Source organism: Thunnus thynnus, chromosome 8 (assembly GCF_963924715.1).
Source record: "Thunnus thynnus chromosome 8, fThuThy2.1, whole genome shotgun sequence".
Lineage (NCBI taxonomy): Eukaryota > Metazoa > Chordata > Actinopteri > Scombriformes > Scombridae > Thunnus > Thunnus thynnus.
In genome coordinates this window covers 18,265,775-18,278,813 of record NC_089524.1, presented here as the reverse complement: position 1 = coordinate 18,278,813, position 13,039 = coordinate 18,265,775, and the positions used below count along the sequence as shown (strand labels likewise).

The window sequence follows — 13,039 nt, the reverse complement described above, 5'->3', positions numbered from 1 at the left end:
CCGGTTCTGCATGTGGATCCAACCAAAGCACAGAGCCCTGGTTTGTTATTCAAGTTAAAGTGGGCAGAAGCAGTGGGTCTGACGGGCAGCTGAGTGAAGTGGAGCCTGTGGAGGAGGCACAGGGACCGTCAGGGTGAAACAGTCCGGGGAGAGAAGCACAGTCAGGCAGCAGAGGAGATGGCAACAAATCGGCCTCTCATAATCAGCAGAAATGGCCGATGCTGATATTTCATTTTAGAGCTTTTATCGGCCGATACCGATGACGTGCCGACAATATCGTGCATCCCTACTTACTGTATATAAAAAAAGATAATAATTCATATCTCAAATGGATCAAGTACAATTCTAGTACAATTTTACAAAACAAGGTATTAATTTATTCTCCACACTTTGATTCAGCTTTGACATTGAGCAGACTGTCATGGCAGGATTTTGCTGTCGTGGCTCCAAGGCCCAGTCTCCTTTTGGTAGTCAGGTCAGTGTTATTAAAAAGCTGACAGTGCTACATGGACAGTTTTTTCTCTGTAATTATCAGTCATAATGATTTCAATACAGTTGGTATTCTTGCACATGACATCCAGTGTGATGTAACATTCCTGTTTCCTTAATCATCTCTCATAGCACATGGGGCCAAAGCACAACCTGATTCTTTGGAAGTTCTCACTCCCCTTTCGATAAATTTTATATTTTGTTGTCACAACAGTGGCAGCTGTAATAACACATGCCAACGCTGTACATACAGTGTTTCAGTGATAAATTAGATATGACAGGAAGGAAACAGTGTCTGTGTCAGGAAAGTCCTCATTACCAGAGAACTGCATTGTGGACCTTCTCAAGGCAACAGGGTCTGTTATGTCACAGGAAACAGGAACATTTTATTGGAATCAGCATAAAAGTCAAACAGAGAGGAATCCAGATTGTGGGATTTTTTAACAAAAAATGATGCCAGTCTGCTTGTTTCATTATGTAAGACTAACTAACTGCAGTTGCTTCTCTTGTCATATGGATATGTCTCTGTTTCAAGTGTTGGATAAAAGGAAAGATGCTCCAGACAGTCTACAAACGATACTAGACGATATTCACCACTGAGAGAAACATAGGGGATAATTCACTGCTCTGCATTGAACACTGAAAGTCACAATTTGAGTATAAAAGACTAGTTTAAGTAATGAGGGGTCATGTTCAAGAATGCATGCAGCATCAAAATCCAACATAACATGAGTGTTTAAAATTATTATTGTTTTAGAAAGAGGCTGAGCAACATGGCTGATATCAATAGTTTTCTAATTTCACTATACAATCCAGACAGGAAGTGTTTGGACAGTCACACATTTTGTTCTTTATTTAATCTGAAATAAAATAATGGATCCTACATTAAAGTGCCAAGTCTCAGCTTTGAGTATTTTACATCAATATAGAAAAAACTGTGTGGGAGATACAGCCTTTTTAACACATATTACCGAAAGTTTAGAGGATCATTGTCCTGCTGAATGATGAAATGTCGTCCACTGGGTTTCTACATTCATCCTGTTGCTTCCATCAGTACAGAGATCATCAATAAATGCTGATATGCCAGGTCCATTGGCAGCCATACGTGCCCAAGCCATAACAGAAGCACCACTGTGGTTGACGGATGAAGTGATAGCTTTGGTTCATGAACTGTTCCTTTTTTTCTCCACACTTTACTTTTTCCATAATTTTGATAGAGGTTGATTTTTGTGTCATCAGTCCATAGAACTTTGTTCTTGAACTCTACTGGTTTCTTTTTGTATGTTTTTGTGAACTGCAACTGTTCCTTGGAGGTTCTGGTCATGAAGTCATAAAAGGTTTTTTTGACCATGCAAATGATTTTCTGCTCATCTACAAGACTTGTGCTCCTCGGCCAACCAGCTCATTTGTCATTTTCTGGTGTTCCTGTGCATACCTGCTTTTTTACAATGTCCCCAATTATTGATTTTAGCAAACCAAATACCCTTGATATCCCTCTGATAGATGTTTGCTTTTATTCAGCCTCATTATTATCTTCCTTACTTGCATGGTCACCTATTTACTCTTCATACTGACAGACAACTCCACCTCAATCCAAATGGCAACTCTCAACTCTCAGTCAACTCTGAGCCACTTGTGAGCTCTTTTGTGCAGAACTAATGTTAAAAACAACACACAGCTGCCCAAGAAATATTTAGTAGCCAAGTGTCCAATTACATTTGAACTCATCATCCTAAATTTTGGACACTATATGTCAAAAGGGCTATATCTCACACAGAGTTTTTTAAGCATTGACTGCACAAATTAAAGCTGAGATTTGGCACTTAAATGTAGTATCCATTATTTTATTTCAAACTCAGTGTGTTGAAGCACAGAGCCTGAAGAACAAAGCTGTAGCTGTCAGAATAGTTACTCTATATCGCAATATGGCAAATGTCTGCTGAATCACATATTAAATAATTAAACTGATGTTCAGTGCAATTTTACTCTTTTGCAAAAGTCTTCACATATGTAAAAATGAAATCAAATGAAATCAATAGTTTGGACAACAGAGTTTTGTAAAACAATAAAGTGTTTTGATCATATCGCCATGATACGATACGTCCAACCTTAACTTAACTTCCCAAAACAATTAAACTTTATATAGATGTAACTGAATGTAAGGTAAACCACATTGATGAAAACAAAATAATTTTATTTTTTCTTTTCAAAATGTACATACCATTATCTTTCAAACTGCCATACAGTGTGTAATATAAACAATAAAACATCCTGACAAGTTACAAGACAGAAAATATTAAACTGAGATCATATTAACAACATAAACAAATATATATGTATATCAACACCAATGTGAAACTGAAGAGGTAAAAGGAATGATTTGTCTGGCAAAATATACTGTGAAAGTACAAAAATATTTTCTACAGTGTTTAAAAAACTAACTTAAAGGAACACTGAGTGAGAACGCTTCAGCTCGTCCTGGAGACTTTTTCACCTCCACAGAATCAACTGGATGAAAAGAACGAGGCCGGCTGGACCAAACGCTCAGCTCCAAAGAAAAACGTGATTTCAAAACTTAGGAATTACTGTATGTAAGTCACCCACATATTCATCCGTGCACGCTGTTTTGTTTACATGTATGACTGACTACCACCGCAGTTGGACTGTAAGGAAACTAAAAAGCCATGATGTTGCTACAGACGGCTACTTCCTGTGTTTACTTTTGTTATCAGACATTTATAACAACAATCTGAGCCTGTCAGTGCCAAAAACAAACACTTTTAGTGGACGTACATTGACGGGCACAGTTGCCCCCAAGGATTACATTGCAACCCGTTTCGTGGTTGCTGGCTGAATACTGGACCAGTTCCAAAAATTTTTGTCCCCATTAGTCACTTAGACCCAAAAGGGAAAATAGGGTCCAAGTTGAAAAATACCAGAATTTCCCTTTAATGTCTGTAAACTGTTGAAACAAGTGTTCTTGATTAGTACTGTGAAGAGTAAATTTATGATTTCATACAGGATGACCGGGTTCATTGTGAGCAAACTGGACATTAATATTTTTCAGCGAAATTAAGGAATTGAATTGAATAACTTAAACATTGAATCCTTAATTTAATTTCTCTGAATGAAAAAAAAAATACTGCTCTGACCTTTGGGACCCCAAGTCACAAGATGTCACAAGTAAAAATAAAAAATCAACAAGCTTAAAAAAAAAGTAGATTCAAAGTCATTACACACAGCCTGGTCCTGTGTGTAATCCTGATCCATTTACTGGCTGCATATTTCTCATCTTAGAAACACAACCTGCTCCAGTCTGTAAGTTCACCTCTGGACTGACTGTGTTCAGGCCTCAGCTGTCCCCTCCTTCACTTTCCTCCACTAGACATAGTCGGACTTGGGGTGGCTGGTGGAAATGAGGTGGTTGGAGCTTATGGACTCAGATGACGATGACCGCGAGCATCTCCGACAGCTCAGGAAAGCACCGCCGGCCACAGTGAGGAGGCCACCAGCCCAGCTGACAAACACTGCCTTCCCAAACTCAAAGCTGCCAAGAAAAAAACACATTTAGGTGCACGTGTGTACACAAGATCTGGCAAGTTATAAAGCCACGTACTTCAATTTAATTTACAATGTAAGATAGATCTGAGTGTGTGTTTGCTGTACCTTTGCAGGCGATGGGATTCATTGAAGTTCTTAACAATCATTTTGACATAGATGGAGGTTATGATGAGAGTCAATAAACCTAAACAAAGAAAACACTGTTGTTCATTACAGTATTATCAATTTAAATTCTGCCAATCTTTCCAAGACTTTACTTCTATATGATTTCTTTGACAATAATTGTGGTAACCAGATGTTAAAGTGAGCTTTAAAAAATGATTGTCTTATTTCTTTATTGTTTTGGTGATGATTGATTTAATCTTTGTAATTATCCTTAAAGGACAAGTGTGTAGGATTTAGTGGCATCTAGTGGTGAGGTTGCAAATTGCAACCAACTGGTAACCCCTCCCCTTCCAAGCATGTAGGAGAACCTACTGTGGCCGCGAAACTCGCAAAAACTGTGAAAGGCCCTCTCTAGAGCCAGTGTTTGGTTTGTCTGTTCTGGGCTACTGTAGAAACATGGCGGTGTAACATGGCGGCCTCCGTGGAAGAGGACCTGCTCCTTCTGTAGATAAAAAGGGCTCATTCTAAGGTAATGACAAGATAATGTTTCTTATTTTCAGGTGATTACATACTAATTAAAACATACTTATGAATATTATATTCCATTTCTGCCAAGTCCGTTCCACTAGATGCCACTAAATTCGACACACTGCACCTTTAAAGGTATCCTACTATTGAAGGATAAACAAAGAGTGAGTGAACTACCATTGCTGATTTGCTGATTTGCTGACTTTTCTGACTGAATGTGTGAGGTTTGATTTATGAAATGGATGAGACAGTGTCTTTACACTGACCTTTATAATGACCTATAGTAGGAGCTTAATTTCTCCTCTATCAATGGGAACGTTTAACTTTGTATTTTGACGTATCGTATCTGTGAGAGTCTGGTTCTGCTGCCACTGAACACACCTGAAATGATGAACATGATTCCTCCGATCATAGCTGTTGTAGATTTGCTCTCGGACTTGCCGTCCATGAAGCGGGTACACTTCATCCCCACGGTGGAGACCATCAGCGCCAGAGCAGAGAGGAAGATGCTGAGCAGCATCACCGCCCTGGCAGCCTGGACCTCAGCTAGGACAGGACAGGAACAAGAATTTTGGTTAGTTAACTCCTCATTGATACAGTCTGTGATTGCTGGACATGATCTCTGCTTAAGTATGTAAGATATTCTGTCCTCCTCCTTCACTCTTTGTCTCTTTTATCTTGCAGGCTACACCTCTGAGAACTTTGTCAACAGCACAAAATAATATAAAATAAAGGTGAAACAAAAATATGATTCTAGATAATACACATGGAGAAGATTGGCAGTACCTAAAACCACAAGAATAAAAAAAGATAATAAAAAAACCACAAGAATAAAAAAGATAATAAAATAATATAATAATAATATAATATAATAATAAAAAGTCCCTAAGTGTTAGACTGATGCTATGAAGTCAGAAGAGGTCAATCCACAGAGGTTTACTATACAATCATAGTAACCTATTGTGAGTAGAAGGTATCTCAACAAGCAGCGACTGGTTTCTAGAGGAGATTCAGATGCTGTAAAACTTACTCGGCAGTTTCAGGAGGGACTCGTGAAACTCGCAGGTGGTTCTCTCGTTGCCGCTGCAGCTCATCCATAAACCCTCGTAGATTCTGTGCGCCTTACCCTGCGACTGCTTCTTCCATTCAACCATGAAAGTAGCGGCGACAGTGGCAGCAAGACCGACCAGTGAGAGGAGGAAACCGAGGAGCTGCAGTCCCGAGCTGGCCATTGTATCCAGTTATGCGGAGTGGACGCGTTAAACGAATAAAAAAAGAGTCAGAGAACTTGGCTAAAAATGGCCAAAAATGAAAAAAAAAAAAAAAGAAGAGTGATTAGGCGTCTTTATAGTCAGTTGTTCCTGATGTGAAGTGATCTTCCTCCAAGTGTCTTCTCGCAGTGGCTCAGACCGTTATACTCGCTCTGCGCTGCAGCCTCTTTTTAAAGTCTGTGGCGCGTGACGCATGTGAGGTGATGGGAAGAGTTCTCTGTAAGCGATTCATAAATGACGGTAAATACAAGCTACTCTAAAGAAAAGTAAGTCATAACATCAGCAAGTTGTGCGAACTTATCCCAGGTTGGTTATGTAAGACTTACACTACAATTAAATGTAACAACACAGTAAACGACCTCATCTTATAATTTAATTAACACCTCTCTGACAGAGTCTAAATAAAACATTACCAATTTCTCAAAAATAATGTTTTAGCAACCAGAGTAGATCAAGTGATACACCATCACATGCATGTAAACAATTTTATAACTATTTTGATAATGGCTTATCAGTCATTTTTCAAGCAAAATTGACAAGTTGATGATTCCAGCATGTCGAATTTTAACATTTGCTGTTTTTTTTTTTCAATATATGGCGTTTAATTGAATATCTTAACGTTTTAGACAAAACAAGCACACTGAAGACATCACTGTGGCCTCTGAGAAACTGTCCATTGGCTCCTTTTCTCCATCATGGGCCCTAACCACATGGGTTTAGCATGGATTACAATGCTAATGTACAAATTACAGTAAGAGATTAAGGCAAACTTTTCATCAAATGATCATTGTTTGCAACACAAACTATACTGACCCCATTAGTTTTTATTACCACATACATCTACAGCCTATATATGGAGCTGAAATCACTAACTAACAAGTTATCTCTCACTAACCCGTGCAGGGCCCACATAGACATGTTGGCTGGGAATAGTAAAAAAATATTTGTAATTTGGTTTTATTTACGTTTTACATTTAAACCAAATAAGCTTTACATATTATATTTGATGTTTGTTATTATGGGCACTTTAATGTAGAATGCTTATCTAAATGGTTCCTGCACACGTCCAGAGACCTCCATTGTTCTCCACTAAAAACAGTTACAGGACCAGTGGTTTTGCTCGTTGCAGTCTATTTAGCGCACTACAAATGACATGCACTGGATTTAATAATATTATTACAACATTTACATTATCAACACTAGTGTGATACACAGTCATTACTAAAACAGTTCAGTTCAGAAGCTCAGATCTTTATTGTCCCACAAGAGGAAATTATGTCCTGAAAGCATGAACCCAATAAAAACATACCAGTAATTATCAATGTGACTTTGTAGTGAATGTGGAGAAAATCACAAGGGACCATTAATATGAGGCTTTAATCATCACTGTTTATTCCTACACTGCAAAAATATTAATTTATCCACTTGTTAAACTCCTTTGACATTAAATTTGTAGTTTCCTTGTGTCACTTTTCAACTGATTGACATACTCAACAAAAAACATTCATTTCAAGCCTGCGTGTGTACAGTATTTTATGTTCAATCATCGCTGTGTAAACGACAACAGAGAAAACAAGAAACAATTTTGCAAAAACGTCAGTAAGAGAGGAGGTCTTTAACCTAAATAAGTGAAGGTTAATGTGCTCAATTGTCATTCTTTCCTCAGCAATTTACAGGAGCAAGCTTGTGTTTATGTGGACAAACTTTGTCTTCATTTTTTCCACACAATTACCAAATTATTTGACCATATTTGGTGAAGGGGATGCCAGTTTGTAAACACTCTGAATTTGTCTGTCAGATCAGTGTCCACCCTTTCCTGTAATAAGCCCTAATCAAAACATTTTGTGATAATTTAAGTCACAGCTCCCATTTGAGTTTGCCTAAAGCAGCTTTTGTATCCTTCCAACCCGTTCTCCTTTATATGCATTTTGTTTTTTATCACTCTCTTTGTATAACATCACTTTAAAGGTCTGTCTGGGTCAAACGTTATTCCCAAGGAATTCCTGCTATATGTTTGCAGGTTGCAGGGAGTAGCAGATACACAATGACAATACCAGGAAAAGTATGCTATTCTCCCTGTGATTCAGATCTCAGACTTTCTCTTATGCTCAGTGCCAGGGGAATGTGTAGGTGAACGTGAAGGGAAAAATGATATCATCTCTCATCCTGGCAATTTACTTTCCTGCACGAACAATATGGTGTTTGTGAATTAACACAGATTGTGTTAAATACAATAACTCCCGTTCCATGTAATGAGTGATTCACATCCCAAGAGGATGAGAATAATATGAGAGTAGTAGTAGGAGGAGGGTAAGAGTAGTATGAAAATGATGGTAAAATGATTTGTGATCAGTGTGAGTAACAGGCACTGGTATGTGCTGTGTGTCCACATATCTGTTCATGAAAGCAAGAAAAATGAAGTCAATTTATCATCACTTTACAGTAAGGAGTGAAATGTTTTAATGTTTCAAATGAAGGACATACATATGTTTGTAAGCAACAACCATTACTGTTCAATCGACATTCAACTGTCAACTGTCTAGGTTTGACAGGCATCTTTTTTTGTTTTTCTGTGATCAGTATATACTAGCTGTACTACATTTTCCATGTGTGTTTGTACATTAATTCTATATCCTTTACCTCCGTGAAGGATATATGTTTTTTTGTTGTTGAAACTATGATTTCGCCACATAGATCTTCTTGTATCTTGTGTTGAATATTGCTAATATCCTGATCTGTTGATGTTGTTAAAAACCTGATCTAATTCATGCAGTTGTGATTGGAAAATCTTTAGAGGCAGCTGCGTGAGACCAGTTTTTAGAGGAATCAAATAATTGAAACAGAGTCATACCATTTAAGGACATCTGTGTAAGGTTTATATATTGCATGAACATTATTTTGAATCATCATTACAGACACTGCTGTGTCAATCATCCTGAACCATCATGTGATGGGCATTAATATAGTTTAAAATGTGAAACCAGGATTAAAGTAGGCCTTCATACTTTCCTTTAAGCGCCCTGTAATGCACTTCCCATAATTCTCAAAATAGAAACAACGTGTTATCAAAAGGGGAAGGGGTCACAGAGTGTGTGGATGAACAAATAAGTCTGTAACAGTAAACGGTTTTCGTGGCATATTTCAAAACAGGGGAGGGGTCACTGTGTGTGACATCAGATTGTGGGACGGTTGTCCAGCATGACTATGACTCTGATGTCTGATCAGCAAATACACCCACTCCCCTGTAGAGTCATATAGAGTCTACATCTATTGGCCTGAGATGAAGACATTTGGGAAAAACATTCAATATGACACCTTCACACACCTCCAATAGTAACTAAGTGTCACAATCCACTTCTAGTCTAATACTCAGAATTTAATTAAACACATTAAATGTTTTACATTATAGAAATATTACTTCAGAGACCCTGGATAATGGCAAACCAATCAACATCAAACATGTTAGTGGTATGATACATGTCTAATAATAAAGACATTTTAACACATGTTAAGCCCAAAGTACTCCAGTATGGTAGTTAGCACACCAAACCCGTATTGATTCTGGTTCATCTGTTGGTAATTGTACTAAGAATCTCAGCCAAGCTAGAGGCTCTGAGAGGATCTAATTCTCATTGTGAAGAAAACCAAACTGTTAGATTGATGTGCATGAGCATTTGACAGAAATTTTTGTTTATTTATTTTTATTTATTTAATTTTTATTCAGTCAGACAGTCTCATTGAGATTAAGATCCCTTTCCAAGAGAGACCTGAGAACAGGAAACATTCATAAGATAAGAACACAATCAGCAGACACAAACAACACAGCTACACAATAAACAAGATATGAATAAAACAGTTACAAGAATCATACAAAACCATCAGATAATAAAGCTTCAAAATCTTCAAAAGAGGAATGTAAGACTCAAGTTTGAGGGCAGTTTGCAGTTTCTTCCATTTAAAAGGTGCATTGTACCTGAAACCACTTCTGCTAACATTAGTGCAAAATGAGGGATACCTGAGGTTAAGTAGGTACTGGATTGTGTACTATAGTTACTAGATTTAAATGAGAGAAGAGATGTGAGGTAGTTTGGAAGCTTTATAGATGAATAACATGAGATGTTTTTTTCTTCTTGTTTATAAGGAAGTCCAGCTGACCTTGCTCTGACACAGAGAACAATGAGGAGTATGAAATTTGTCATTTGTGATAAAGCGTAATGCACTATGATACACAGGGTTTAACTGCTGAAGTGTGTTGATTGGACAGGATGACAACAGAGAATATCTCCATAGTCAAGGACGGACATGAGAGTTGACTGCACAATAGTCTTATGGCTGGAAGAAGACAGACAAGAAGCCAAGTTTGATTTTTATTTTCTGAGTCAAATGTTGAATATGAATCTTGAATGAAATTCCCACATATGTGTATGAATCAGCAAGAGTAATATGGGTGTCATTTAAAGTTTTAATGGCAGTCAGAGTCACTGGTGGAGGTGGAGAACACCGTGTACTTGGTCTTTTCTGAATTTAAAACTAGTCTGTGTTTAAGGAGTGATAACTGGAATGCATCAAAGGCAGACTGAAGACGAGTCAGGTGTTATTTATGTATAATGTAAACAGCAATGGACCAAGGATAGACCCGTGTGGCGCCCCATTTCTGACCTGATGATGGCACTAGATGAAAGTTAAGGGGTCACCAAAGATCACTAAAACTATGAATGTCTGGACCAAGTGGCACAGTCATCCTACCAATAGTTGTTGAAACAAAGTAGTTTGATGTCAACCTATGGTGGCGCTAGAGGAAAAGTCAGGATCACCAAAGAAATTCAGACTCATCCTCAGGGGACCATGAATGTCTATACAAACCGATCGCTATTCCTCAAGCTACTTTGCTAGCATCGCTAAAAATGAACAAATTAATTTTAGATTGCATTAAATGCAACTTGAGCCCACAAAAGTGTCAGTGGGTTAAACCATGGAAATGCATTCAAAACAAGAAATACAGCCATTAATCTGAATTTGAAGGATATTGTGTTCAGTATTTTTACAGAGAGGAACTTCTTTTATAATCTGGACAACATTTGACCTCTCAGATGGATAGAAAGACCTATGTAAAGGTATTGGTAAACACATACTATTGCACTTGAAATAATAAAGGAAAATGAACTCATTGACACTGAGGACAAATGACAAAGCCTGTCACACACATAATGACATTGACCCTCCAAACAAAGAAGGAGGCAGTAAAATCCGGACTTTATCAAAAATCAGCAGGCTGAAATTGTTTCCTCTCACATAAATGTCTGGGCGTTTATGTGGATTTGAAACATTAAATGGCCAGAAAGTGTAAAAGTTCTGTCTAGAAAGGCACAGTCCAAGTTATTTTTCTCAGGAAACTGAAATCCTCTGAGGTCAGTAAATTCTTGTTTTCTATTAAAGTTTTGTGGCTTTTGCATTGTTTTAGGCTGTTGAAGAGACAGCCTTCCTTTCAATAAAAGAGAGCAGGATTACAAAGCTTCACATGGTTCACAGACATTTTTGTCTTTTGCACGGTGAGACTTTAACTGACAGACTGACAACTTTTGTATTTTGTTCCTTGCATGTGATTCTCTGTGACCTGTGTAATTCATTGTTTATACACAGGTTACCAAACCAGTTTTCCCTCTAAAGTAATCTACCTACCACACAGTGAGACATCATGGCCTTGACAACCCTCAGAGCATGAGTTTTTACACATCAACTGGCAGCTTTCAGCCACATGTGACGGGCCGCTGTGAAACAATCACATGAAAAACTGTTTATAGTAAACTGATTTCATTATTTCCTGCAGAATCAGTGGCAGATTTAATGATTTGGAGGCTCTAGGCAAACTCAGGTGCACCTCTGCCGCACCTTGTTGTCAGCCTTTCTCTTGGCAGTACTAGAAGAAGTATTCACATTTATTAATTAAGTAAAAGTGTTACAGTAATGTAATACAGTGTAATACACTGTGAAAATACTTTGTTAAAAGTGAAAGTCCTGCATTCAAAATTCTACTTTGATAAAAGTACAGAAGTATTATCAACAAAATGTACAACATTTCCTTTCAGTCTCCCCAAGGTTGAGCTCATTTTTATTACTTTATATTCTGCCAGATAGTTTCATCTATAATAATGCATCATGTTTTCTGTTGATCACATATTTTTAGTGTAAAATCTGAATCTGCAAAGTATCAAGTAACCTTTCAGATAAATGTAGTAGAATAACAAGTATAATGTTTCCCTCTGGAATGAAAGGGTTTGAATCCCTCCACTACGAGTAGATATAAATATACAGTTGCATTAAATGTAAATATTTAAATAATAATAAAGTATATAAATAAAGTACATGTACCTCATAACTATAATTAATCATAACACTTGAGTGAATGTACTTTCCATCACTGGTATTTAGGAGGTTGCTGATTGTCATGAACACAACCATTTACCTGTTTTTTCCTGTGCTTCTTTGACATGAAATGTACTGTACTGTAACTAAATTATTCAAGTAAGGTACTTTACATGAATATATAACATCACTTATTATTTTTACTCCACCACATTTACACTTTAAGATTTTAGATACAAAATATATCAAAATATGACATGTTATTACAGATCAAACTACCCAATAGCATATAAGGCAGTCAAATTAAAATGCTGCTTACATTTTAATGCATCTATTATTATTATTATTATTATTATTATTATTATTATTATTATTATTATTATTATTATTATTATTATTATTAACAATAATAATAATAATAATAATAATAATAATATCTGCAGGACTTTGGCTTGTAATATTCTATATGTCAGTATTGCTACTTTAAAGATCTGAATACTTCTTCCACCACTGTTTTTCCTCGCTCTCTCTTCCGAAAGCAGTTTATGTCTCTCAGTTGTTTCCTCTCCCTTGAATGCAGTTTTGTTCTCTTATATAACCATTATCATTGTCTGTTTTCATGAAGGGAAAAGGTGGTTGGAAGGAAAACGGTAATTGTGAGGTAACAAGCACAGTGGAAACACAAAATGCCAAGAGAATGATATGGACAGAATATGATACAT

General features: G+C 37.0%; 1 protein-coding gene across 1 annotated transcript; it reads right to left on the bottom strand.

Moving 5' to 3' along the window:
• Positions 1-2,662: 2,662 nt before the first annotated feature.
• Positions 2,663-6,123, bottom strand: LOC137187747 (claudin-1). Its single transcript, XM_067596883.1, has 4 exons — positions 5,714-6,123; positions 5,065-5,229; positions 4,156-4,234; positions 2,663-4,036 (listed from the first exon to the last, which is right to left on the bottom strand). The coding sequence occupies exons 1-4, from the start codon at positions 5,913-5,915 to the stop codon at positions 3,871-3,873; spliced, it is 612 nt and encodes a 203-aa protein (XP_067452984.1). The 5' UTR covers positions 5,916-6,123; the 3' UTR covers positions 2,663-3,870.
• Between the last annotated feature and the right edge of the window lie 6,916 nt (positions 6,124-13,039).